Consider the following 26,688-nt stretch of genomic DNA (forward strand, 5'->3'; position numbering starts at 1 on the left):
ACAAGCACAGCTTTAATGCTAGTAGGAAAAATATGTTCCATGGATCAGTAGTATCAAGTGCCCCACTTGCTCTATATTAAACTTGCTGTGATTTGTTTCTTGAGCTGCACCTGTCTCAAGTTCAATACTTGTGTGTGGGCTTGAGTAGGTGATAGCTCAGCCCTCTTCCTGTTTACTCCTCTCAGTGTAATGTGGACAAGAGGCACTTGAAAAACAAATGTTACAGCTGAGTAACAGAGACTTAGGCTTTAATAAGGTCACTCACTCTCTCCTGACTCACTCCAATGGAAATGAAGTCTTATCAAACATCTAGAATGTTATGAGATGATGTCTAAATCGTATTATAATCATTACATTTCTAATCAGGGGAAGAATGGAACTACTGGAGGTTGTAAGTAGAAGTTCCATAGTCAAGAGAGAGAGAAGCATTAGAGATAATATGGTTTTACTTGTTCTAAAAACCATTTACTCAGTATTAGGAGAAAGTAACATATCTCTGGGTCTTTTTCCACCTGATGAAGCAAGCCCTCTGCTTACCAAAAGCTTATGCTATACATCTCTGAATATCTGGAGGGGATAATTTGGAGAGTGGTTGCTAGACTACTTGCAAACAACAATATTGTTCCATTTAAACTCTGCATTCTTCTTACAAAAAATATTGATAAACCAAGTTATGATGACCTCTTGTAGCACTGTAGCTTTCTATTTCTATTACTTAAAGCTTGTAAATATTTTCCTCTGAAAACCCAAACCCTTAACATATTTTAATCAATATATTTCCACTTTAAACCTAATATCTCAAAGGGTGAACACATGTGCACACACCCAAGTTAAGGAAAGCTTCCCTAAAAAGCTACTGCATTTGTTTTTGCTTGTTAAATAGACTTTACAAGGCTGCAAGCTTCCAGACCTCTGGGGAGCCCTGAAGGCTGGATGACAAACACTCTGAGCTGAATTCAGCCCATGGCACTGAGGTTGAGCACTGGGCTAGAGCAGAGGTCCCCAACCTCAAGGCTTGGTGGGTTGGCTACTGAACTGGAAGCGACCGGCATACCGTGGACTGGCAACCAAGCCCTTTTTATATTGAGTATAAAAAAGGGTTGGCTGCTGGTGCACAGTATGCCGGTCACTTCCAGACTGCAGTTTGCCAGTCCACAATCACTTCTGGTCCACAGTCTAAAAAGTTTGGGAACCACTGGGCTAGAGTATTTCATATTCCTCTTCATGAATGAGGCAGAATTATCCTCCTGATCTGACGTTCAGTATGTTCTACTAAGGCTCTTATGCTAACAGCAGACTACCAAATACAACTTTACTGTTTTTCAGTAAGATTCACTCTTTTTGTTCAAAGGGCAGTCCAACATGGTCACAGTACAGACCTGTAACTACTTGTTTACTTAAAAAAAGACCTTGAATGATTGAGGGTGACATTGAAGGAATAGAAAGTGGGAGCTCTACCATGCCTAGCCCATTCATAACATTTGACAAAGTAGGCTTTTGCCTATGAAAATGTGTGCTTTTCTGAACAAGTTAGCCTTGAAAGTGCCACTCTACCCTGCTTTGTGAATGCCTAGTATACGCAAATGAGAGGTCTCTCCTTATTACAGTCCTAATTTATCCTTCCAGAAAGTATAGGATTACCTCAACACAGATAAACAAACATCTTCAAAATGTTCTTATTACTTTTAAAGGAAAAGTTGTAATGCTTAACTCCAGTACATTTCTGATCTCTGGCCTAATTTCAATTCACTTCACCATACTGGGGGCAACTTTGAGTTACCCTGAAGCACAATTATTCCCTGCTAACATAAACAACTTTACTTTTCATTTCCTTTTTCTGATAGAAGCTAGATGTTCATTATAAGCTTGATTTTTATTTTTATTTTTTTTACTTGCGTATCAAAAACCTCAGCTCAAATATCTCAAGTCTACACTAATTCTATATTAGTTGAAACTCAAAAAACTTAAAATCTGCATTCTATATCAGGCCAATTATATAATCTATTAAGGCTTGATAAAGCATCAATATGGACATGATTTGAGGACTTCTTGGAAAATTTGCTTTAGCCAAGCTGTGCTTTAGTTAAATCAGTTATCAGCCTCAATACAGCAGCAATTGGATGAAACTAAATGGGTTGCACTCTACAGGAATTCGGACAAAATGATCTAATGAATGCTTCTGGACTTAACCTCTATGAATAAGTTCCCCTACTTAAAACTTGACCCTCACTCTACAAACACTTAAATACGAGACTGTTCATTTAAGCCGCTTGGGACATTGCACAGAGAATTAAGACACAAAACTAAACAGCCTAAATTGAATTAGCCCTTGAGAAGAATGTACGCGATCTGAAAATGCCACCATGTAAGCCCTCAAAGGGTCACGGGACAGTGCTGTTCTGCTGCCACGGGGGACCTCAAGCCAGGCATGCTGTGAAGACAGGATGCTCTGTACCACCCGCTGAACCCAGCAGGCTTTTCTGTGGTGCTGGAGATGTAGCTTTGCACTTAAAAGCTGCTGACCCCTAAAATACCATGACCAGCAACTGGCCAGGTGGCAAGGGGGGAAACTTGTTAGGAAACAGGAGCGCATCACAGTTCTGATAAAGGGGCTTTGGCCACTGAAGTTATTTTCAGTGGTGAAGACAAAGCCCTCCTACAACCTTGGCCTATGATCGAGTTCCCGCCGCTGCTGGAGCCTGCTCCCTCTCTGGTGAAATCACGCCCCGGCTCAGGCATAGGCGTGACAGGATTCTGGTATCAATAGACCTGGCTAAACAGCTTTTGGCCTGACACTCGCATACAGACGGAACAATATTTCCATCAATAGTCATTCAAATTTATATACAAGAGATATAGAAGAATAAAAAAATCCAGTATGGAGGTAAGGAAATCCAAGGCAAGGGGTGGCTGCTGCAGGAGTTGGGGGCACTGCTGGTAAGGATGTGCCAGGAAGGGGGACAGAGAGGGGCAGCCCGGTGCCGCCGGCTGCTCCCTCTACCCAGGTCCTGGGCAGGGCAGGGGCCAGACCACGGCGGAGTCAGGCCGAGCCGGGCTCCACAGGAGTTTGGAGATGGGCAGCAGCACCGGGCCCCAGGCGCTACCGGCCCTGCCCCTCCACCCCCAGCCTGCAGGGCCCCAGCTCCTGCAGCAGCCACTGCACACTTGCGCGTCCTAAATTGATTAAAAAAACCAAAAACAAATCGAAAAAACACCCCTCGCTTTGTGCAGTCCTGAAAACGTCAGTGGATAAACACTGAAACATGCGTTAACCCCCAAAAGACAAGCAGACGCTGCTTTTAGCCCTGGCAATTAAAACAAAGCAAAACCGCGCGAAAACTGGCGAGCTGCCTCGCCCGCAGGCCAGGGCCTGAAGCTGAAGCGCCCGGCGGGGCAGTCGAGGCCCCTTCCCACGAGCCGTGACCCCGCCGGGCCGGCACCGCAGCGCCCGCCCCAAGCAGGGCGGGCCGGGGCCGGGGCCGCCTCCCCGGGGACACCGCTGCGGGCTCGGCGGCGGCCGGGAGCGCGGCGCGGGCGGCAGGTGAGCGGCGGTCGGGGCTCCCGCGGGGCCGGGCCGGGGCGCGGCGCTGAACGCCCGGGGCAGCCGTGCTCTCTGCTTGTCCCCCAGGCGGAACAGGGAGCGGAGAGGAAGCTTGTCCGAGGGGGAGGCGGTGGAGAACAGCTGTTTTAGGCTGATTTAAAGAGGTGTTTTCCTTCGGGTGACCTGTCGCTCGCACCTGCAGGCAGGCTTATCTCACTAGCGTACCGCCTAACTCATAAAAAGCGCAGATATATAACTATGGGAGTGACACTATGGGAGTGCTTCAAACGAGCGGAAAGGCAGCCGATTAAGACTGCCCTAGGTTGCTTCATAAACCGGAATGGACGCGGGCGATCGCTCTGCAAGTCTCTTGTGTCTGGAGTCTTTGGTGGGTGGTGGATTTACTGATCTGCCTTCTGTGTAGATGTAGATGCTATTAAACCTACTGGTCCTAGCCAAAAAGTAAATTTCAGCTTAAGCTATTACTGACTTCCTATGAACCAAACAAATCTGGTTGGGAGCTGAAATCCACTTTCCCTTGTGAGAGACCTCTACATGCATTTGATGGAGGGTAACTGTTCTAGGAATGAAGATGTTTTAACGTCCTGGAGCTTTAAGAAGATGTTAGTCACCCCTGCGCAGCTGGACACATTTCGGAAACAGTGATGAAGGCAGGGTAGGAGCTTGTGGGAGTTAAAACTGAGCTTCCATAGAAACCTGTTTTTAATCCCTGTTGGCTCTTAAAGGGAGATTTTAATAAGGGTCACTAATGCCATGTACGGGGGAAGTTGAAATCCTTAATAGAAGTGCTACTGTTTGAATGAGAAGGATCAGCCACTCCTCATGTCAGATTACCTAGACTTTACATGGCACATTACATGGACTGCACCTGCCTCTGGGTGTGACCCACTCGCTAGGATCAGTCACTTAGTCCAGCTTCAACTCCCCTGTTGTTCCCATGATTATCTATATTATCCTTCTTTGGCATCCGTATTTATTCTCTTGCACTGTCAGTACGTGCTGGAGGAGTGGAAAAGGGCCAATGTACTCCCCGTTTTCAAAAAAGGGAGGAAGGAGGACCCAGGAAACTACAGGCTCGTTAGTCTTAACTCAGTCCTGGGGAAGCTCTTTGAGAACGTTATCCAGGAGCACATCTGCGAGGGACCAGCAGGGGGGATCATGCTTAGGGGCAACCAACACGGGTTCATTCAAGGCAGGTCCTGTCAGACCAACCTGGTGGCCTTCTACGACCAGGTCATAAAATCCTTGGACGCAGGTGTCATGGTGGATGTAGTCTTTCTGGACTTTAGGAAAGCCTTTGACACGGTCTCTCACCCCATTCTCATTAAGAAATTGGGCGACTGTGGCGTCGATGCCTACACAGTCAGATAGGTCGCAAATTGGCTGGAGGGCCGCACTCAGAGTGGTGGTGGATGAGTCTTTTTCAGCCTGGAGGGATGTGGGCAGTGGGGTCCTCGGGCCTGCACTGCTCAACGTCTTCATCAGCGACTTGGACGAGAGGGAGAAAAGCACCTTGTTCAAGTTTGCGGATGACACTAAGATATGGGGAGAAGTGGGCACACTAGAAGGGAGGAACAGGCTGCAATTGGATCTGGACAGGTTACAGGGGTGGGCAGATGAGAATAGGATGGGATTCAATACGGACAAGTGCAAGGTGCTGCACCTGGGGAGGAAGAGCCGGCACCATACCTACAGGCTGGGGAACTCCCTTCTCGTCAGTGCAGAGGCAGAAAAGGATCTTGGAGTCGTCACTGATGCCAAGATGAACATGGGCCGGCAGTGTGGGGACGCAGTCAGTAAAGTTAGTTGCATTTTGTCGTGCATCCACAGGTGCATCTCGAGCAGGTCCAAGGAGGTGATCCTCCCTCTCTGTGTGGCGCTGGTCAGGCTGCAGCTGGAGTACTGCGTCCAGTTCTGGGCGCCGTACTTCAAGAGGGATGTGGACAGTATGGAGAGGGTCCAGAGGAGGGCCACTTGCATGATCGAGGGCAGTAGGGCAGGCCTTATGAGGAGAGGCTACAGGACCTGAACCTGTTCAGCCTCCACAAGAGAAGGCTGAGGGGGGGGTCTGGTGGTCGTCCAGAAACTAGCCAAGGGGGATCAGCAGGCATTGAGGGAGTCCCTGTTCCCCTGAGCACTACCTGGAGTAACAAGGAATAATGGCCATAAGTTGACTGAGAGTAGATTCAGGCTAGACATCAGGAGGCGCTACTTCACGGTCAGGGCAGCTAGGATCTGGAACCAACTTCCAAGAGAAGTGGTGCTGGCTCCTACCCTGGGGGTCTTCAAAAGGAGGTTGGATAATCACCTTGCTGGGGTCATTTGACCCCAGTACTCTTTCCTGCCCATGGCAGGGGGTCGGACTTGGCGATCTGCTCAGGTCCCTTCTGACCCGAGCAACTATGAAACGACATATTCTTGTTGGTGTATTTTAGTTGTACATCCACTTGGTATTTTTTTGCTCCATTTCAGTAGACTGCAAGAGATGTCTGCTCCCGGTGTTAGAATGTAGTTAGCTGTTAGAACGACATTACCTTTCAGTAAGCTCTGTCAGGCCTCCGTCAGTAGACCTTGGCTCCTGGCTGCTAGCTAAATTACTCTCACTACACTCTGGCTTCAGAGGACTTCTTTGAAATTCAGGCTACCCCTGAATCTGAGGTGCTGGACAGTACCTGTGTTACATGGCTGAAAGGGTCTGCCTACAAGTGACATTGCAGGATGGGGGCTTTTAAATCATGCGAGTATTATGTCTGTTTTAAAGAAAGGGAGAAACAAAATATGGAGGTGGATAATGATTTTAAAATCTAACCTGCTTTCTTTTTATAAAACAGAAGAAAAATGGAAATACTCCTCTGAATCTTTAACTATTTCCAATGACACTTTCAGTTATTAAGGAAGTATTTCTCTAGCATCTTTGCAGCCCAAACACTGTGGAATTTGAAAGCCTCAAACTGATACAGGTTTCCCTCACTTTATGCTGTATATGCATTCCTGGAAAACACAGTATAACTGGAATTCTCATAAAGAAAACCCACTTTACAGTGTAACAAATAGGGATACATTCCAAGACCTTGACTGTACTGACCCCCAGGCCCATTTCTACCACTCTTACAAGACAATTTTGGTGCTTGCCAACAGCAGATAGTACACACAAGCTCAGGGTGGTGGTGAATGTGGGGATGGCAACTACAGAAACATGTTGCAGACAATGAGTGAGGAGCGCAGATCCATACAGGAGACTGTATGTTGGTGTGCGTCACTCCCACAACGCACCGCACAAAGCAGCTAGCTGACTGCGGGCTTCCACCACGCTGATCGCAGAACAGTGATTTTACCTTGCATATAACGAGGTTTTGGTATAAAAATGGTCATCGCATAAGAGCAAATTTACACATACAGAACCTGCATAAATTAGGGAAACCTGTACTGACTATAACAGAATAATGTTTTTGTCTGGGTTAAGAAGATCAAGATTAAACAGCACCAGTAGGTCATCCAGTCTAAGTATTTTGACTCTCCTTCCAAAGATGAATGTCTGGAAAAGTGACAGTTTTTCTCTGATCTACTTCTGGTCCGCAGCTGATGATTCAATGTTCTAAACTAGATTAATTTTGTTTTACAACCCAGGACTTGCCAGTTTTGTAATAATGGTCATAAATACAGTTCCAAGGTAGTATTTTGGAAAAAACCCTTTGATGTTACTGCAAAATGTGGAATATTAAGTGTTGCAGCTTGCAACAAAGATTAACCAGGAAACTAAACAGAAGTGAAGTAAAAAGAATTCATTGTTTTTACCTTCTATCAAGTTTCCTGTGTTTATGACTAAAAGGAATCTGGTCGGTCAGTGATGAATAGAGCACTTCTCTCTTCTGTGAGGGTACTGAATGCATTCTTTTAAATAATGCAGACTTAAAACACCACACATCCATTTATCTAAAGGGAGTTTAAAATGGTGCTTAAGCAGTCAATGGAAAAAATGTTTTCTTGTATATTTAATTTTACTACTTTTTCCAGCTGGCTTTTGGCATCTTCTGCAGAACAAAGCCAGTCACTAGTTATTATAATAAAGATGTGGTCTCATACCTAGCCAGATGGTGCTCTTCATCATCATCCAAGATGCTAAAATAGCAAAAAAATCCAAAAGCAGTGGTTTGCTTTCTGATGAATAAGCTGTGTGCTTAAATGGTTGGAAATGTAGTCAAATGCAACAACAATGTCATAAAACCCGTAGACCGGGGTGGGCAAAACGCAGCCCGGGGGCTGGATGCAGGCCATTCTATCTGGTTGCAGGGCCCCTAAAAAATTTAGAAATCAATATTTATCTGCCCTGGGCTGCCTGTCATGCGGCCCTTGATGGCTTGCCAAAACTCAATAAGCGGCCCTGTGCCCAAAATAATTGCCCACGCCTGCCCTAGAGCCTGACTTCCAATATTAGGTTGCTTTTATATTATTGTATGTCAAGCTTACGATAGATTTTGCTACAGTAGGTTAGCTGCCTTCAGTTCCCTGGTTTATTGGGGCTTCAGAGGTTTGGCTGGCTGATGGCACTGGTTTCCAGCCGACTGACTGAACAATTCATTTCTGTGATAGGGAGTCATCTGGTTTCACCCAGGTACAGCAACTGGCTGCGCTGGATTCTTTCCTCATTAAAAGAACATTGTTTTCCTTTTTATGTATAATCTAATGCTACTTGTTGCATCTCGGGTGGCAAAAGGAGGAAGCGTGCTAAACTCTGAACAGACTGTTAGCACCCTGGGTTTTGCTGTTACTGAAAATATCAAGAGCTCTGCCACTGACATCGGTGGGCATGGGATGACTGTTACTTTTGATCACTATTTGTTTTTATTGAGGTAGCTTCTAGCTATAAGACCAAGAGCTTTGTTGTGCTAGCTGCTGAACAAACAGGCTAGACTTTGCACTTGTTAAACTAGATCAGTAATTCTCAACCAGGATGCCACAGCACACAGGGGTTTCCAAAGATCCTTTCAAGGGTGCCCGGAGGTGTGAGAAGATAAGCAGCTAAGTTCAGGTTCTTCCCTGCCTGGCTGTTCCCTACCCTCATGGCCCAGCTCCTTGGCAAGGACATAATGCCACTCAATTCACAAAAATTATAGAGGGGTGCCTTGAGTCTTGTGAAGGGTGCCTGGAGACGAAGAAGGTTGAGAACCACTAAACTAGACAAACTCCTTCAGAGGTGCAACAAGCACTTTCTGCACCATAGGTAGTGGCCAGGCTGGTGATGGCAGCTGCTATTTCTGTGTCACCTCAAAATCAGGGCTGTTGCCTGCTCCTAGTTACACTACTGCAGTTGTTTTACTAATCCTAATTGGAGTTATGGGGGATTCTCAACCCGTAGTACCATCCCTGGCCTGCAGTTGCTGGTATGTAGGTTGGGGTTATTGGAACAACAATCCATTGTAAGTACAATCATGAAATAGCCATGTAAACTTCTGAAACTCAGGCTGTACTAAGTAAGTGTTGGAGAACTGCAGGATTAAAGACATACTTTAGCTTTGCAGAATTAGGAAAACAGTTCTGCATTCTCCACTCCCCCTCCCCTTTGTATGTTATTAAAGGCAAATGGCTTGTGTCACATAGCTTTCAAAATGGAATAGAAGTTGAAAAGAATTCAGTTCTCACTGAGATGTGGAGAGCATGGGCGAAAGACTGCATTGCATGTCTGGGCAGCAGCATATGAAAATCAAACAGTCTGTCCCAGAGTGAAATTTTCACAGCTGACTGAGTGCTAGTCTCACGATTTAATATCAAGGTTAAGAGGACTGATGTTGGTTTCAGCTCCTTTTTTTTAGCCAGAATGAAGTTATCAAATCGTGAATACAGGGAGCACAGACGTGTTACTGTGCACCAGTCCTTTTGGAGGGGACTGTGGCTGATCATGTATGGTATTGTGTTGTGTGTTGTTAATTTTTAATTTCTGAAGTAACACACTAGTTTACAGTAAACCTAAAGGTCTGTTTCTGGTGATAAAGACAATAGACCAGGAAACAGTTCTTTTGCACAGCCTGTCTGATCTGCTCTGATTGAAGAAGTCTTTTCTTCCTCTCCCTTGTCCTTCCATCCTTCTATTTTCCATGTCAGTGCTGAAGCCATAAAGACAATTACTTTATAGTTTTCTTTGCTTCCAGCACCTGATGTCCATTGCGAACTTGGTCCTGCTGTTAGAACAGGTCTGTAGTTGGGCTACCAGCACTGAGGACTTGCTTAACTGATGTTAATACAGGACACATGCAAGGTACCCAAACTACATGGTGCTAAGGCTTGTCTGTTGGAAGGATTATCTTTTGCTGATAAGCATCTGAGGCAGAACTCTACATGCACTGAAAAAGGGGAGTCCACAGTGACTAGTTGGTCAAATGCCATACCACAACAAGGAACAACCAGAGGACTTGGTTTAGTCCCTAGGCTATTTGCGTGCAGTAGTTACCAATTAGAGCAGAGCTATAGATACAGCAATGAAAGTGATGACCACAGCTGCAAAGCAGGGTAGCTATAATGAGAAGCTAAAATCTGGCGATGCACCACAGCTTTCTACACAATTAAATGTGTCTGATAATGACAGATTGGCTTCTGGCAACATAATGCATAATCTCCATTGAGTGCAACAAGCAAAATCACTGAGCTGTAATAGTGAGCGCTGTACACTGAACAATAAGGTGCAAAGCAATACCATTACTCTCCTTTGGGGCAAAGTGTCTGGAAAAAGCTGCTGTTTTGATTTGGTAGTGATTTGTGCCCCACTTGCACTTGACACCACACAGGTGCAAAGCTTGCAGTGGGGCACCTCCTGGGAGCAGGGCAGTGTAGCAGGAGGGGGCTTGGCTGCCCATGTTGTGCATGTGCCAGTGGCTCCCATCTGCCTGTTCTGTGCGCACAGCACACATGGCAAAAAAAGGAGCCAGGCTTTGCCTGCTGTTCATGTGGTGAAGGAAGGAGCTGGGCTGTGCATATGGCAGCAGAAGGGGTGTTGCCTGCATGGTGTGCTTCCATGGTGGGAGGGCCTGTGCTTGTGGCGGGGGAAGAAATTAGGCTTTATGCACTTTGCATATGCCAAAGAAAAGGTCTTGGGCTGCCTGTGTGATGTGCCTGGCTGGGGTGGGAGTTGGGAGGTTGTGGGGAGCCAGGCTGCCTGTACCATGCATGTGGCAGAGGGAGGGGGCTTCCTGCATGGTAAGCAGTCTGTGTGGCTTCTGGCTTTGCGGACCAGGCAGTTTATGGCCCCTGCCTTATGTGGATGTTGAATTGATATTGAAGTTCGCTGAATTCAGGTGGGTTTAGGTGCAATAACTGCAGCAGTCTAACACTTGTCTCGTCTAGTCTTTCCACTGTATTCCAAAATTGCATTCACATTGCTAGATACCGTAAGGCAAACATGTTCTTGGCCTCTTTATCACAGTCTCCATTTTGTGGGTTTAATAGTGTCACCCTTTTATTAGAAGAACCGTTTCCTAAGCAAATAATGTAGACTTGGGTTTTCTACTTTGAGTCAAAGTGACAATGTAAATTTGAGCTGATTAATCTCCACTGCACAAAAAGCATTTAAAATTCAGAACAAAAAAAGCAGGAAATGTGTCATTTCCCAGTAGTCTCTGATAAAAAATCCCTTGATAACTAGTTGACTACTTTTGGTTTGCAAGTAGCTGTTCCTTACTTCTGTAGCTGCCAGAATTTCTTCTGTAGTGCTGAGTAGAAGAATACCTAAATATTAGCTAATGTTGGAGAACTGAGGGAATGGAAAAGGGTATTTCTGACAACATTTCAACTATATAATGTTGTCTATTTTGGGGAGCCTCATAACTTGATGATAATCTATTCCCAACTAAAAACTAGCAGATGCCATGAGAATGTGGTAGCAGCTTTCTTTAAAATTTAAAGCATAAAAATATAGGGTTAGATGCCTGTTTGAAATTATAAGAGCGCAGACAAAAATGAGAGATTGGGCAGGGTTGTGTATTTGTGTTCCTACAACTTTGGGAATGTCTCTTTCAGATGTGGTTTTTATCTTGCAGTTCTTTGTGGCTTTCTCCAAAAGTCTCCAGTACTTAAGAGAAATCTAAGATGAATGAGTGAGCTATCATTGACTGGAATGCAGGGGATGGTGGCATCAGGGAGTGTGGTTTTCTCAAGCCTGCTGATCTGGTCTCACTGGATCTTGTTTTGCAAGTTGAACTTCTCTCAAGTTTTTCTTACATGTGAATATGTACTCATTGACTCAGTCTGGGCAATCTCAGACCTTAGACCAGTATAATGACTAATAGTTTGGGCCACATTAGGATTAAGAAAGCATTATTTTGTGCTGAAGTTGGGGGAGGAGCAAAAGAAGAAAAGAGAGGCTGCCACTGAACTAAAATGTTCTTTCTATAGGACATTGTGGGAGGAGAGAGGAAGAACAGGCCTGTTTCCTCCATGTCTACCTATGTAGGGTAGGTAGGGCAGGCCAGCTGCACCACAGGACTGCAAGTATGAAAGGAGCAAGGGTAGCAAGGTCTTTCAGAAAACTTAATATTTGGGGATTTTGGTATGATACTTTTTTTTTTCTCAGATGTGTTTAGCAGCCTCCTTGGCTACTGTTTGGTTAGTCAGTAGTAATTCCATAACTTCTGAAGATCTTGGCTTGGATCTTTTTGGTAGATGCTATACAATGTATAGCAAGGTACAGTCTTTATATAAAGTGCTTGCAATGTACCTTGAAGATGCAAACAGGTAAATCTTAACAGGAGGTGGATAATGGTGATGAGATGATAAATGGCAAAGGCTGGTGAGTACACCACTCAATGAATCTGACTGAGAACATGTGGGTCCTTAAGTTCAGTTTGGCCAAGTTCGGATCCAACTGTACTGTTGTGGTAGAGAGCAAGCGGCACCTCAGTTGTTGAGTGCAGCTGTCAAAATGAACCAATGCCCTCTGTCAGGAAGCAGTGCAACCTGGTGATGCAATAAGGGATGCTTGACACTATCCTGATAGGCACAGCATGGCTGAGCTGTTCTCACCTGAACTTTCAGTCTTCTCTGCTGGTAACTAAAATGCTGTTTATTATATTGTAGCTGTGTGTGAATAGGAGCTTGAACTCTTTGCTGCTGCTGCTGCTGTTGCTGGCGTGGATGGGGATGGGGTTGGTGGCAGCAGTGCTGGGAGGAGGGGCTGTGGTAAATTTTGGGGTGGCTGTGGCCCCCTCCCAGTGCCACCTGCCCCGAGCACAGCCCTGGGCCAAGCCCCACCTCCGGGAAGAGCCCAGCACTGCCCCTCGCCCTGAGCACGCAGTGGGCAGCTCACCCTGCACACAGATCCAGGGGGCCCATGCTCCCTGTGCCTCCCCTGGGGGTGTGCGCAGCGGCAGGAGCCACCTCCTCCCCGTGCTCATTGGACGAGCTGCTCGCAGCTCTGTCCCATGCCCTGCCCCGGCTCTGAAGCCCCATCCCCAGCCTCACTCCCTCCGTCACTGTGGGGGTCTTGATTTGCGACCCCCCCCGCCCTGCCCCACCCCCACACACCCCTTCCCCCACAACAGACTTACCAACTGGTCACTGTTCTCCAAGCTGCTGGGCTGCATATTGGCAATCAGATCAGTATTGGCCAATATGGCTCATTAATCGGTCATCAGTATCAGCCCAAAAAATCTTTATTGGTGTACTTGTACCCTGTTCTTCCCTTCCTACCTGCAATTTGCCCATATAGGATGTCTTTTGGGATGCACCCCTCTTCCATCTTGCAGAGATAGCCAAGCTAGTGTAGGCACTGCTGTTTGAGTAGTGCAGTGATGGTTGGCTTTGGTGATGACCTCTGTGTTGGTGATTCTGTCTTGCCACTTGATGTCAAGGATGCAGTGTAGCCAGCATAGGTGGAAGCTGCTCAGCTTCTTGTCTTGATATGTATATGTTGACCATGTCTCACTGCTGTACATAAGGACACTGAGGATACAGGCTTTGTACACAAGCAGCTTAGTTTGGATGGTGAGTTTTGTATTGTTCCAGACCCATTTGGAGAACTTACTGAAAGTGGTAGCAGCCTTTCCAAAGTGCACATTTAGGTCTTTGTCCAGTGACAGGTTGTCACTCACTGTGGATCAAAGGTAGCAGAACTTGTTCACAGCCTTGAGGCGTGTTGTCAAGGCTGATAGATGGTGACTGGAGAGCACCCTGTCTTGGGACCACAGTCTACTTAGTGATGCTGGTCAAGGCAAACAGCCTGCAAGCATGGGAGAGGCAATTCATGAGTATTTGTAGTTGGCTGTTTTCATGGATGGTGAGTGCAGCATCATCAGCAAGAAGGAGCTCCCTAATGAGTATGTGCTTCACTTTTGTTTTGGCTTTTATGATAGATAGATTGTAGAGTTTACCATCTCATCTTGTGTGAAGGTATGTGCCTTGATCCAAGCTATCAAAAGTGTAATGCAGCAGCATAGAGAAGAAGATCCCAAAGAGTGTGGGCACCATTGCAGCCAAAACTGAATGGCGAGGATACTCCCATCTTGGCTACTTGTGTGGGCAGAGGCAGTAATGATCAATATAAATGTCAGCACCTTCAGCTCCAAAATTCTGTCACGTAATCACAGCCATATGAGTACATAAATATGAAATAAAATTTTTAAAAAAGCAAGTGAGTGTCTAAACAAACTCCTGGTGCTGTACCTCAAATTCTTCCCTGGAGAAGAGGATACAATATTAAGCTGCTCCCTATGCTGCTGGAAAACATTCAGATGCTATGGCAATAAAGGCCGTATAAGCATCTATATAGGAACAGAAAATGAACGTTAACTCTGTTTCTCAGGAAAAGATCAGAATCACGTTCTGCTTGGGAAGAATTCATAGCTTTCTATAATTCTGTATTTTTTTTCTCCCTCTGCCCAAGAATTCAGAAATACCAACAAATGGTCCAAACTATAGTCTTGCATATAATAGTTTTAAAAGACATTTTTTTTTTTTAATAAGTTGTCTTTTGGCCTTACAGGCTTTTAATCTTCCAGGCAGAAAACATACTGAAGAACTGAGTGACCCTTTTCCTACCACACATTTTATTGTTGTGTTTGATGGGCAGTTGTGACTTTTCTGTAAATCACTGCCAACTATGTTTCAGTCCAGAGGTTTTCCGTCATTTAAAATAAATCCACATCACTTCTACCTTGTTTTAATGGCTCTGAATTCTGTATAACATTCTTTTTTATAACGTGCAACAAATTTACACTTCATAGAACAGCACTGGAAGTGTCAGTATTTTGTTGTAGAATGGGCAAACCTCAATCTTAGCTTGTAACCTGTTTGCATGACTGTCTCTGCTTTAATTTCCATGCAAAATGCCATAGATTCATAGATGTTAGGGTTGGAAGGGACCTCAGTAGATAATCGAGTCCAACTCTCTGCATAGGCAGGAAGAGTGCTGGGTTCAGATGACCCCAGCCAGATGCCTATCTAATCTCCTCTTGAAGACCCCCAGGGTAGGGGAGAGCACCACCTCCCTTGGGAGCTCATTCCAGATTTTGGCCACTCTAACTATGAAGAAGTTCTTCTCAATTTACTCTTTACCTCTTTACCATATTTACTTGAATACAAGATGACCGTGAATGTAAAATGACTCCCAATAATTAGTTTCTACACATGAAAAACTTGTAAATTTATTATCATTTTCTAGGTATGGGATCTAATTATCTGAGGATATCTTAAATTTGTGCCCCCACTACTGCAGGCAGTGGAGGGAGAGGTGTAGAGGGAGGCAGTAATGAGGCAGGCACTGCGGATATGGTAGGGCAGGCAGTGAGAGGCAGGCACCTTGCCCCCTGCTGCCTGTTCCCCTCCTTCCTCCCCCCCAGACTCAGATTTGGCCCAATTCCCTGTTCCCCTCTTCTTTTCCATGCAGCTTTGCTACTCACAGCCTCAGGTCCCCACACACCTTCCTCCCATCTCCTTCCCCTTCTTCCCCAAGTCTCTCTTTCCTTCCCCCTCATCTTATCTTGCTGCAACATGGGCACAGAGCATGGTACTGGCCTGCCCCTTAGCAGTAATGCAGAGCTGGCACTGCTGTTCCAGCCTGGGCCCCATAGCTGCAGAGAGAGAAGAGGGGGAAACAGGGAACTGGGGTCTGCAGAGGAGGAGAGGCACAGGATGCAGAAATAGTGTGTGGGGGGGAGGCAGCCCTATCCCCAGCCCCAAATTTGGGTTGGGGCTGGAGCTGCAGCAACTGCCTGTAGCCTCCCTCCCACCTTCTTGCCCCGCCTTGTGCTTGATTGCAAGGCAAGGGATGCTTTTCCTCATGTCTTCTAATCAAGAAAATGTGGTATGTACTAGCACAGAAGGGTATGATGCCAGTTGTATCCTTCAGGAACTACACTACATTGTTTAGCTTGTTTACTTGAATCTGCCCAATACAAAAATTATATGCTATGAATATTACAAACATATCTGTAGTATCTGTTTGCTCATTGCTCTTCACAGTCCAGGGATCCCTCAAGAACAGCATTTCGCATGACCTCTGCTTTTTGGCTGGAATCAAGAATTGTAAAGCCAGAATTATCTCAAACTTTTTCCTGCCCATCCCTTTTTATAGTCTGTAGCCCCCTTTTTATAGTCTACTTCATTTTTGGGAGAAGTAGTGGGCTGATTGATTGTCTTACCTCTGTAAACATGGAAGGTATAAAGAGTTGCTTTGTGAAAGAAATACTGGTAGTTTCTTTAAGTTTTTGGGGGTTTTTTGAAATGGGATAAATAGTAATAATTGCATCTAAGCATACTGGAGTAAGAGGCAAGAGTCATGGACTGCTGAGGACAAAAAATTGGCTGTTTCAGAATAATTGGCTGCAGAAAATTAGTTTTCTGGCACTAAACATTTTCCATCTGTTTTCCTTTAAACCACTGGTTCTCAACCTTTTCCTACCAGCACCCATTTGCAAAGATCCATGGGCTGTCCTGGCCCACTCCCCCTAGCCCTGCCGGTGCCTGAACCTCAGTCCCCTGCCTATCCCCTGGGCCATGCTGGTGTCCCTCATTCCTGTCCTACTCGGGCCGGAGCATGGTGGCTGTGGCAGCTCCAGCTCAGGTGGACAACAGTGAAGTGAGTCCAGCCTTGGCACAGGCTGGAAGGAGAAAGAGGAGAGTCCTGTGGCACACCCCCCTGCCCTGGGCTGGGGCTGCTGCACCACACCAGGCGGCCTGGTCATGGCTCCTCCTGCCCCCCAGCAATGTCTCCTGGCTGCCCTGCCCCTGCGAGCACGGGCACTGGCCTTGGTGCTGCCAGCTTGGCCATGCAGCTCTTTTCTGCCCCTTTCCCCCTGCTGGAAGGGGCAGGTGCCTTCCTGGCACCCCTCTGCCCTGCTGCACTTCACAGCCCTTTGAAATATTCCTGCAGCCCATTTCTGGTCATGATCCACACAGGTTGAGAAACACAGGTATAAACTGCTACAGCTCCAATGTCAGAACTTCCTTAGCTTCAATTTGTACTGGTTGAGGTGTGGTCTTTCAGATGCTTATGCGTATACTTAACATGACACGAGTAGCTGGAGTGAAGTTGGAGGGCTTCCTTGCACATAACATTTCTCATGCATACGCGTCTTCAGGATGAAGGCCTAAAATATATAGCTACACTGTGCCAAAAGGCATTTATTAAAACCTATTCAAGATTATTGTTTGAGAAATTACACATCTTGTGATGCTGTACCCTTGAGTGGGATTGTTTTTTTGTTTTGTGTCAGTGCCTTACAGGAATAGTTGCAACATTGGAAAGAGGGTGTTCTTGTGTTCCAGGGTTCTGAATTTATTGTTTCTCACTTCTAATTGTTTTATAGAGCTGTATGAATATATACATGGGAATTGCTTTACTGATCTTTGAAAGTGCTCTCTCTAACATAATGGCTAATACTTTCTACTAACCTCTCCTCTGTATGAATAATAGGGATTTGTTAAGCCTTTTTGAAAGAAATGAATGTTTGCAGTTAGTGTGTCAAAGAATGGTGATGGGAGAAATAGTAATTACTTCTCCTAGCTGTATGTTCCTTACTATCTAAAACTGACAAGTCTGTGATTCATTTCCTCAAATCAATAGCCTCAGGATCATAGACTCTTAAATATGTATAGGGAGTAACATTCCAAGGCAGGGCACAGCTGCCAAGTAACATCTAAATGTTAGTAGTAAAAGTTTCCTAGTAAAAGGAATGGCAGGTTGCCATAAATTTTGTCAGAGGAACCAAAACATCTTGCTATTGTCCTCTTAAGTATTTTTAAATTGATATCTTGCATTGATCTTTTCAGTGTTAATTAACTTTTGCCCTCTGGTTTAGAACACTTTCTTTACCCAAACAATGGAGAGTTGTCTGTCAGCTAGTAACATGTTGAAAACTTTGATCTCTAACCAAACAATAGTAAATTGGGTTAGGCAATTTTATGTAGCCCAGTGAAGTTAATGATGCTGAAAAAGAGCAGAGTTTTCCAAAGTGCTCGCATTGATCTGCTTCCATTTCCACTAAATTAGTGGCAGTTCGGCTAAAGCCTAATGCTTTTGAATATTCCACTTCTGAAAGCCAGTGTTGTTCTGTTCTACTGGCCTGTGTGGTGTTATATAATCATGGGATTAAACTTTCCACAAACTGCAACCCATTACATATGGGCTTGAAACAGCCAAACTAGTCTCATAGCAAGTGGGGAAGGCTGTGTGTTCATTGTTACTCCATTATGGTGATCTTTGGGCTTACAGAGGAGAAGCTTTGCAGAAAAATGTGTTTGCTCCGCACTATAACAAGTTCTGTGTGTAGGATTTTTTTTAACCAAGACATTTAGAAATGGAATGAAATCCCTTCAGTCTACTTGTGTTTGCAAGATAATCTCCAATTTTGCCCAGCCCTCTTCTAGCTATGGAGGAGATGGTGCTTGCTGTGGGAAGAAAAGACTAGTCTAATAGAATATTCTTTAGCTCCCTTTACTTTTAATATGTGTTTGGTTAATACCGTTCTGCACGGTAATTCATGGTACTGTCAGTCCATAGCATAAGTAGGGGTGAGTGAGCAGGGCCCAGACCTGGCTGCTGGTTTAAAGGAAAAAATTAGCTGAGCAGAAGAGCTGTTGCACTGCCTGGCCATATGAGTTGGGTTTAGGGATGCCAGGGGCAAGTAAGGCTGACCTTCTCCCCCCCTCCCCCCCGCAGCTCTGCAGTCAGTACCCCCCACCCCCCTCCCACACAATAGGACACACGAGACTTTTGGCTGGGGTGCAAAAATAGTTACAACTCCTGATGTTAAACTATGATAATGCTATATTGACGTTTAGGTTTTATCTTTTTACAAATGCTGTGAGAACTACTTCAGGGAGGTGTAGAATCAGCTGGGCTGGCTACAGATATACTTGTATTTATTAAGATTTAGATGCACAGATATGATGAGAAGAGACTTCTTGGTTTTTTTTGTTTTTTTGTTAACTATATTTTTTTGGTCCTGGTTTCCTCTACCCTTAAATATAGTGATCTTGCCTTCTGGCTTATCCTGGTTACTGGCAGTGGCATTTTGTGGAATGAGGAAAACAAAACTCAGAAAGGGGTTGCATTTATGTATTTTTAGCAACATTATTTCCCCCCCTTTTTTAAGGAAATCTGAGGGGCATAGGTGGTTGAGAGCATGATGGACTGAATATGTGCATGGTAATGGAGCTGCTTATCAGCTGGCGCTGCAAGGTGACTGTTCATGGTTAGGAGTTGGCTGCATTGCATGGTAGTGTCCGCCAAAAACCTGAGAGCCAGAAGGTGTGGGATTGGCATGCAACTTTTTTTTTGCCTTGAGAGAAGGCAGAGGCTAGAGGGAGGCTTTTCCTAAATGGGGTGCTGGCAGCCTGGATCAGATATATGAGAACCATTTGAGATGTTACAGTTCAATGTTAGGGTCTTCTAGTTTTTTGCGTGCAAAAGAGGTTGGATGGCATATCTCACAACATGTGGTAGGGATTAGCTTCTCCATTTCATATCCTACTGGCCAAGTTGATATTTTTGGGTTACCACTTACTCTTCCTCAACACATGCAGCAAGTAGAGACAAAATTGTGATGCACTGATACTACATACTTTTTAGGTCCAGCACTTGTGTGGTGAAGTCAGGACTCCCTTTATGCAGGAGAGAAGTGGGACAGGCTAGAGCTTGTTTTTTGTGTAATTGCATTAAGGGGCCCTAATTAGGCTTTGAAAAAAACTACTGCATGAAATCTTAGTTTGTAAATGTTGCCAGCCCCTAAGCATTTAAAAACCAGGAGTCAGGTACACTGTTAAGTAGCTTCATCACGAGACATGAAGAAAATAAATGTGGGTGTCTTTTTATTTACTGTCTTGTTACCAAGCCTTTTAAGTTGTACTTGATGCATGTTTTAGGCTTTGCTTGGCCACCATGAAGACTGGGAAGTCTTTGAATGGAAGCATTTCTCAAATACTTGCATGTCTGTAAAAACTGAGGATTCAGAGGAAAGAACCCAAATATTACAAGATTCGGAGTTCTTAAAGTCGGCAACACTGAGGTCAGTTTCTTCTGTACATGTGGTTGGAAACTAGATAGTGCAGTGTATCTCTCAGTTTCCATTATTTAAACAGCTTGATAACAGTGGTGTCCCTTATTATATTAAGGAAATGAATTTTGGTTAAATGCTAAAACTTTGCAAACCTGTCACGAGAGAGACATGGTAGTAACTGTGTAACTTACTCAGGCATTTATGTGCTTTTATCCTTATCATTCCAATAACTTAACTTAAACTGGAGAGTTGAAAAGTGTGTGCACGCGTGCACATGTGTGTGTTAAGAGATGGGGTCGAAATATACAGCGTTCTCAGCTGGGATTGTGCAGAATCCTGGGTTGCCTTGACATCCTTTCAGGAGTGCTGCAGGGTGCCAGGCTACGTTAACAGGGTTAGGTGTACAAACATGATTCCCAAAATAAGCCTAGAGTTTTCAAATAGGAACCCATAGTGTCAAAACTATTTTGACCTTCTGTGCTCTTTCTGAGATCTTTGCAACAGAAAATTTGCTCTATTTTTCATATTCAAAAAATGAATGAAAACTAAGCGCTGGCAATTTTCCAAGGGGTGCCTTGAGTCTTGCAAGGTTAAGAACCGCTCATATAGAGCATGGAGCTACTGCTTTAATATTTAAAGAGCTCTCTCTGTTTTCTTTAAGGATCAGTTGTTCCTGGTGTTTGGAAGACCTTCTCTAAAATACTGTCTTCTTTCCCTACCTTTGCTTTTCTTAGAAAGGATTCACTGAAAACAAGCTTGAGTGGAAAGGGAAAGATTAAACTACAACACTAAGTGAAGAGCTGGGAATGATTTTACCTGCATCCAATATTAGCCAGTTACTCATGTTCCCCACCACCACCCCGCCCCCTCCCAAAAAACCCCCACACACTCTCTTTTTTTTTTTCCTAGAACAAATAACTGTTTTTAGCAAAAGCAGTGGCTTGATACAGATATGACAGTATTTTGACACTGCATTGAATTTAGAAATCTAGCTTTAAATTATGGTGCACATAAGCTCAAAGTTTTACGATTTGCTCCTGGAATAAATGCCTTGCGTGTTTAGCAGCAAATTGAAGCCGTGCCCGAACCTGTCCTGAAGAGCCACAAACTTGGCCATGTGCACAGAAAAGAGTTTTATGTTCAGTCTAGAAATTGTGTAAAAGGATGTATTATGTGCTAGTTTCAGTTACTGGTTGGCATGTGTCCAGCAAGCAAGCTACTGGGGAAAATCAGATGTTGCAGATCTACTTTCTCTTCATCACTGGTTATTTATAACCAATCATTTGGTGATTTCAATAAAGTGGACTCTTGAGTATGCCACGGCCACTCCTTCACTGACATATCATGCTGTTGTCACTCAGTACTTGAGTCAATTAAGGGTTTGAGCTCCCACCTTGGCAGGGTCTACAGCAAAGGAGGTGCTTGGCCATCGACTAGAGCAGGGCACTACAGCTAGGCAGTTGGAAGAAGTGGCAGCAGCAGTAGCCAGGTCCTAGCATCAGTCCATCTTTGACTCAAGCTGGAAAGATGCCTGACTGCCTCCGGAAAACATTGCTGATTACTGGGCTAGGGATTTGGGAGGTACTAAGAAAGCAAAATACCCTGCAGATGCTCATTGTTTCCAGCGGTATGTTTCAGTAGGGGGTGTTCTGGGTCTATTTACTGTAAGTAAGAACAGGATAAACTAGTCCAGTTCAGGGAAGCCCATCCAACTGTGCTGCATCTTTGTATGGAGATTTACTGGTATTTTATGTTTCCTCTAAGAACAGAGTGTGGCGTAGTGGGGTTTTGCTTTTGTGTATGGCTTGTACTTACTGAGAGCTAAGCCTGCGCTTAGCAGGATGGCATGATTCAGACCTTGCTAGAACCAGTGTTTGTTTTTGGGAAGGGCAGAGGTCCTGGCTTCCACTCTTTGTACTAAGTTCAGTAGCTTCTGAGAAGGCAAGACAGAACTCAGCTTGCTGAGTACAGGGTCCTTTGCTTCCCTTTTCATACCTTAATGATGCATAATGACTTCCTAAGGTAACACCTCTTCCTTTGGCTGCCTTCTAAAGATATTGCTTGGCCTGAAGCAGGCATAACTGATTTACATGACGATTACCGGATAATTCCATCCACCAGCTGTCTGGGATTCTTGACTACAATGTAATTTGCTTTTACTTTTGGCAGATACGCACCTGCCAGTAAGCCAGTGGCCAAAGCTTGGGTTAACAGTGGAGATGCTGACATGGCTGATGTATTATGACAGGTACTTGCCATCTGTGATAACCAAAGCTGATCATCTTTGTTTATTCCTCCACTTGAGCGGAGAAGAGTAAATTTGATCAGCGCTGCTTCTTGACATCAGTAGCTGGAGCTGCACCGAGCGCTTTTGGGTACTTAAAGAATAGAAATTCAGATTGTGTGTGGGGGGGAGAGAGGGGATGGATTTAGATTTAAGTGTTCTAATAAAAAAAGTTCTTTCCAGGTCACTAAAGGAAGGATATACAATCTAAAAGACTTCCTTTAGATTGCCCACTGATTATAAAGTGGAATTCTGATCAGACTAATGCCTGTAAAATGGTACCATCTTCCTTTAGGACTTGAGGAACATGTTCAATCTGCTTGTTTCAGTGTGGAAAGGGAACTTTAGTGTGATTAGTCAAGCCAAACCAACTGAGTCTTGTACCTCAGTGCATTGTGAGCAGAATTGTTAGCTTAATTCCAGTTGCTACACTTGCTTTGTGATGGCAGTAAAAGACTGAACTTCTATATCGTAGGTTGTTAGTACTTGATATTATAAAAACTTTGGAACAAAACTGAGATGAAAACATGTGAGAGGAGAAATTATGGCAGTCTAATGTCACTTTTCTGAATAATAGCCTGCATTAACTTAGTGCCTGGTGCCTTTCACCCATCTGCAACAAGATGGGTTATCTGTTGACATGAATTTTTTCCTCTGTGTAATGCCAACAAGATTATCTGCTATAATCTCATATTTGAGCTGTTTCCAGATTACGTTGCTACAGTGAACAAACAGGGTGGTCAGTCACATGATGTGGTTTAGTTAAAATGCCACAGATGTAGTTAAAGTGCCAGATGTTTGTGTTAAATTGCAAGGAGATGTAGTGGGGAGGGTGGAGGGAAGCCCAGAATGTTTCGGTGATAATTGTTTCATTGGTGTAGCTGTCCTAAGGGAGGAGTCTGCTTTCCACCCAAGTAGATAAAGGCTGCTGTCTGCATGAACAGATCCAAGACTGCAGTGGGGGTGCAGCCACAGCCCCTCCCACAGTGTGGTGCATGCCACACACCCCTTGCCAGGGTCCTGGATGCCAGTGCAGCGAGCTCTTAGAGCTCACCAGCATCTCGGCACGGCTCTTGATTGGACTCTGTGAGGTCTATGAGCTCCCTGGCTGGTCAGTCCCTGTGTGGTCTGTCTGGAGTATCTGGTTTTTGGCAGCTTTGGAGTGCAGGGGTAAGTGCTACAGCTGTTCACCCTTCCCTTCCCTGCCACTGAATTTGGGGGCCGGTAGAAAAGAGGCAATGGCAGCAGTGCTCGCCCCCTGGGCTCTGGAGCTGCATGGAAGCAGGGGCTGGGGCTGCCACCCCTGCTTTCCCTCTTCCCCGTCAGCGCAGGAAAAAATTGGAGAGGGGACAAGCGGTGGTGCTCAGTGTCTGCTTTCGAGCAGCAGCTGGTGGGCTCGGAGCTCATGGCACATGCAGCACTCCAGCAGGAGCTGCGGCTAATGCGCGGGTGAGATCAGAGGTCACTGCATGTGGCATGTAACCAAGGCAGGGCGCAACCATGTTGCTGCATCCCTTCTGGATCTGCCTCTGTTTGAGTAGCTTCCTGAGGTTTTCACTGGGGTCTTGGTTGTTTTGTCTCCTCTTTTCTAACCTCAGAACATGCAAGTCTTAGACTTGGAAATTGCTTTCACTTTATAACGTTACCTTCTGTTGTTACAGCCCATACAGAACTATGACAGCTCCATAGCTTACAGCAGTGTACAGTGTGGGGGTGAGAGGAAAGAATATAGGAAAGAGACACAGGAATTGGCTCCAGGGACCCGTCACCATGCCAGGTTTGGGACCTATGCTGTCCTGTGTGCACAATCTAGCATGCAGGACCCTGGCCTGCAGAGTGCCCCACAGATCCTTGGGGAGCCCTACAGGCTGGATGTCACGGCATCGGGGCCTGGATATGGGCCAGGGGTTGAGCACTCCTGGTCTAGCTGAACATAACTCTTACGTTATCTTGAATAACCCATGTCATGGATGATTCATTTGCAGTGTAGCATGACAAATTTGCTATGGTGGTGTGATTGATACTACCCAGCAGTTAGTCACCCAAGACTGTACTAGAAGAGAGAGGAGAGGAGGGGAGTTTTGTGCCATTTCCAACTCGTATCTCATGTTGCATCTGCCGCAATGTGTTTTCTTAAAGCCCCAGTTCCTGGATTCATGAGAATCTCTGCTTTCATCTAAAAACAAAAGCGAACGTCTAGCTGTTCTGGGTGCAGAGAACAGCTCAAAAGTGTGATGCAATTCACTGTGAAGGTTACAAAACCAGAAAGTAAATAAAAGAATCCTCAAATATATCTATGTTAACTTATTCTTGGGCACCTGGTATTTTTAATACTGGGGTTGGTAATACATCTTGCTTCATCTCCCTGCCTGCCAACACCTTTCTTGAGGATCTTTGCAAATGAAAACCAATTGTCCCTCAGCTACCTGGCACAAATCTTCACTTTACAGATGAGGGAGGCTTGAGGCATGGAGTTTGTCTGATGTGCCCCAAATCACCTGGAAAAACTTGAGACAATTGAGACCATGCAGTATACCCAAGTCCATGTGTTTGGATGGCAGGGTGTTATGCTTAATTTCCCTGCAATTCACCCTTTCTATTTTCAATTCTTCCCTAGATCTATTTAAAAAATCATACCTATGTGGAACTTGACGCTCTGTCTTTTCATGTGTGAGTCATGGTATTGGGCAGGAATATAGTTTAATGACCATTTTCCTCAAGAAGCTGCTAAACAGGTTTGACTTGAAGTGACCATTTTAACTTTGAAGTATCTTTTTTTTTAACTGAACAACTTGTTAGCTATACTGGGGGGTAGGTGGGAGAGGGAAACCCAATATGCTTCCCTTATTCAAAACATCAGACCTTATTCTTCCTTGTGTTTTTACTTGTAGGTAATGTTTGAATGCTTCTTACCATTGGATTAACAGTCTGTGCTGGGTCAAGGAACTTCTTCACGAGACAGAGCTGAGAGACGGGAACTTCCATAATGCTTATGTGATCTGAACAATCGGGAATGCAGCACCCTATTGAGAGCCACTTACCAAGAAAGGCACGTGCACGTTCTTCTGTGAGCAAACTGCAAAATTCAAGGCTTTTCAGACCTCTGACTGCAACCTGGTCCCCAAGATTCTAGTGCTGGTGAACCGCACGGACCTGAGACCTCAGCTCCTTTGCATTTTTTAAAACAGACTACAAATTCAGTCTTCCTTCTCTATCTCCAACCAAGTGGAACTTTAGGTTTTTCTGATTTCTTTTGAAGCTGTCATGATGATCGACTTAGGCTTCCTAACAGAGGAGGAGCAGGAGGCAATAATGAAGGTGCTCCAGCGGGATGCAGAGCTAAAGAGGTCGGAAGAGGAGAGGGTCAGGTAAGCAACGGACACTCCCAAAGCGCTTGACCCTTGGCTACTGCAAAATACATCTGCCTGCTTGCCTAGTGGCAAGAAAAGAAGAGCTCAAGCTCTGTGGAAAGTTACATTTATTAGGCCTCTTCTATACTTTGCTCTGTTTAAAGCCTTTAGGATATTTATGCCTAGTATAGGCTGGCACCAATGTTTTAGTCTGATTTTTATGGTCACAGCTTGAGCAAAATACCAGGGAAAAATAGATTTCATAGACATTAGGGCTGGAAGGGACCTCGGGAGATCATCGAGTCCAGCCCCCTGCCCAAAGGGCAGGAAGTCAGCTGGGGTCATAGGATCCCAGCAAGATAAGCATCCAGTTTACTCTTGAAGGTGTTCAATGTAGGTGCTTGAACCACCTCCGCTGGCAGACTGTTCCAGACCTTGAGGGCTCGGACAGTAAAAAAATTCTTCCTTATGTCCAGCCTGAAACGGTCTTGCAGGAGTTTGTGACCGTTTGACCTCGTCATCCCTTGGGGCGCTCTGGTGAACAAACGTTCCCCCAGATCCTGGTGCTCACCCCTGATAAACTTATAAGTGGCCATCAGATCACCCCTGAGCCTACGCTTTTCCAGGCTAAAGAGTCCCATGTCTCTCAGCCTATCATCGTAAGATCTGTTTTCCTGACCTCTGATCATGCGCGTGGCTCTCCTGGATTCTCTCAAGCTTCTCCACATCCTTTTTGAATTGTGGAGCCCAAAACTGGACGCAGTACTCCAGCTGCGGCCTCACCAAGGCCGAGTACAAGGGGAGAATGACGTCCCGGGATTTGGTCGAGAAGCATCTATGGATGCAAGCCAGCGTTTTGGTCGCTTTACTAGCCGCAGCATCGCATTGCAGGCTCATGTTCATCTTGTGGTCAGTGATGACCCCCAAGTCTCTTTCTTCTGTAGCGCTATCCAACGTAGCACTGCCGAGCCTATAAGGTAGCTGCAGGTTTTTCCTCCCAAGGTGGAGAAC

General features: G+C 45.2%; 1 protein-coding gene across 8 annotated transcripts in view; it reads left to right on the forward strand.

The window, feature by feature from the left end:
- Window positions 1-3,313: 3,313 nt before the first annotated feature.
- The window catches only part of SYTL2 (synaptotagmin like 2), an 87,490-nt gene continuing 64,115 nt past the window's right edge, over window positions 3,314-26,688 (forward strand). For 2 of the 8 annotated variants that reach the window (XM_090030628.1, XM_090030636.1), the window contains exons 1-2: window positions 3,315-3,541; window positions 25,219-25,695. In XM_090030628.1, coding sequence (XP_089886754.1) covers window positions 25,592-25,695 — 104 coding nt within the window. In that variant the 5' untranslated portion in view covers window positions 3,315-3,541; window positions 25,219-25,591. Of the gene's footprint in view, window positions 3,542-19,909; window positions 20,053-21,567; window positions 21,671-23,270; window positions 23,498-25,218; window positions 25,696-26,688 lie in introns of those variants that run through there. The other 6 variants (XM_090030631.1, XM_090030634.1, XM_090030633.1 and 3 more) reach the window with 6 other exon arrangements.

This window comes from Crocodylus siamensis, chromosome 1, assembly GCF_052110815.1.
Source record: "Crocodylus siamensis isolate JL-2025a chromosome 1, ASM5211081v1, whole genome shotgun sequence".
Classification (NCBI taxonomy): Eukaryota; Metazoa; Chordata; order Crocodylia; family Crocodylidae; genus Crocodylus; species Crocodylus siamensis.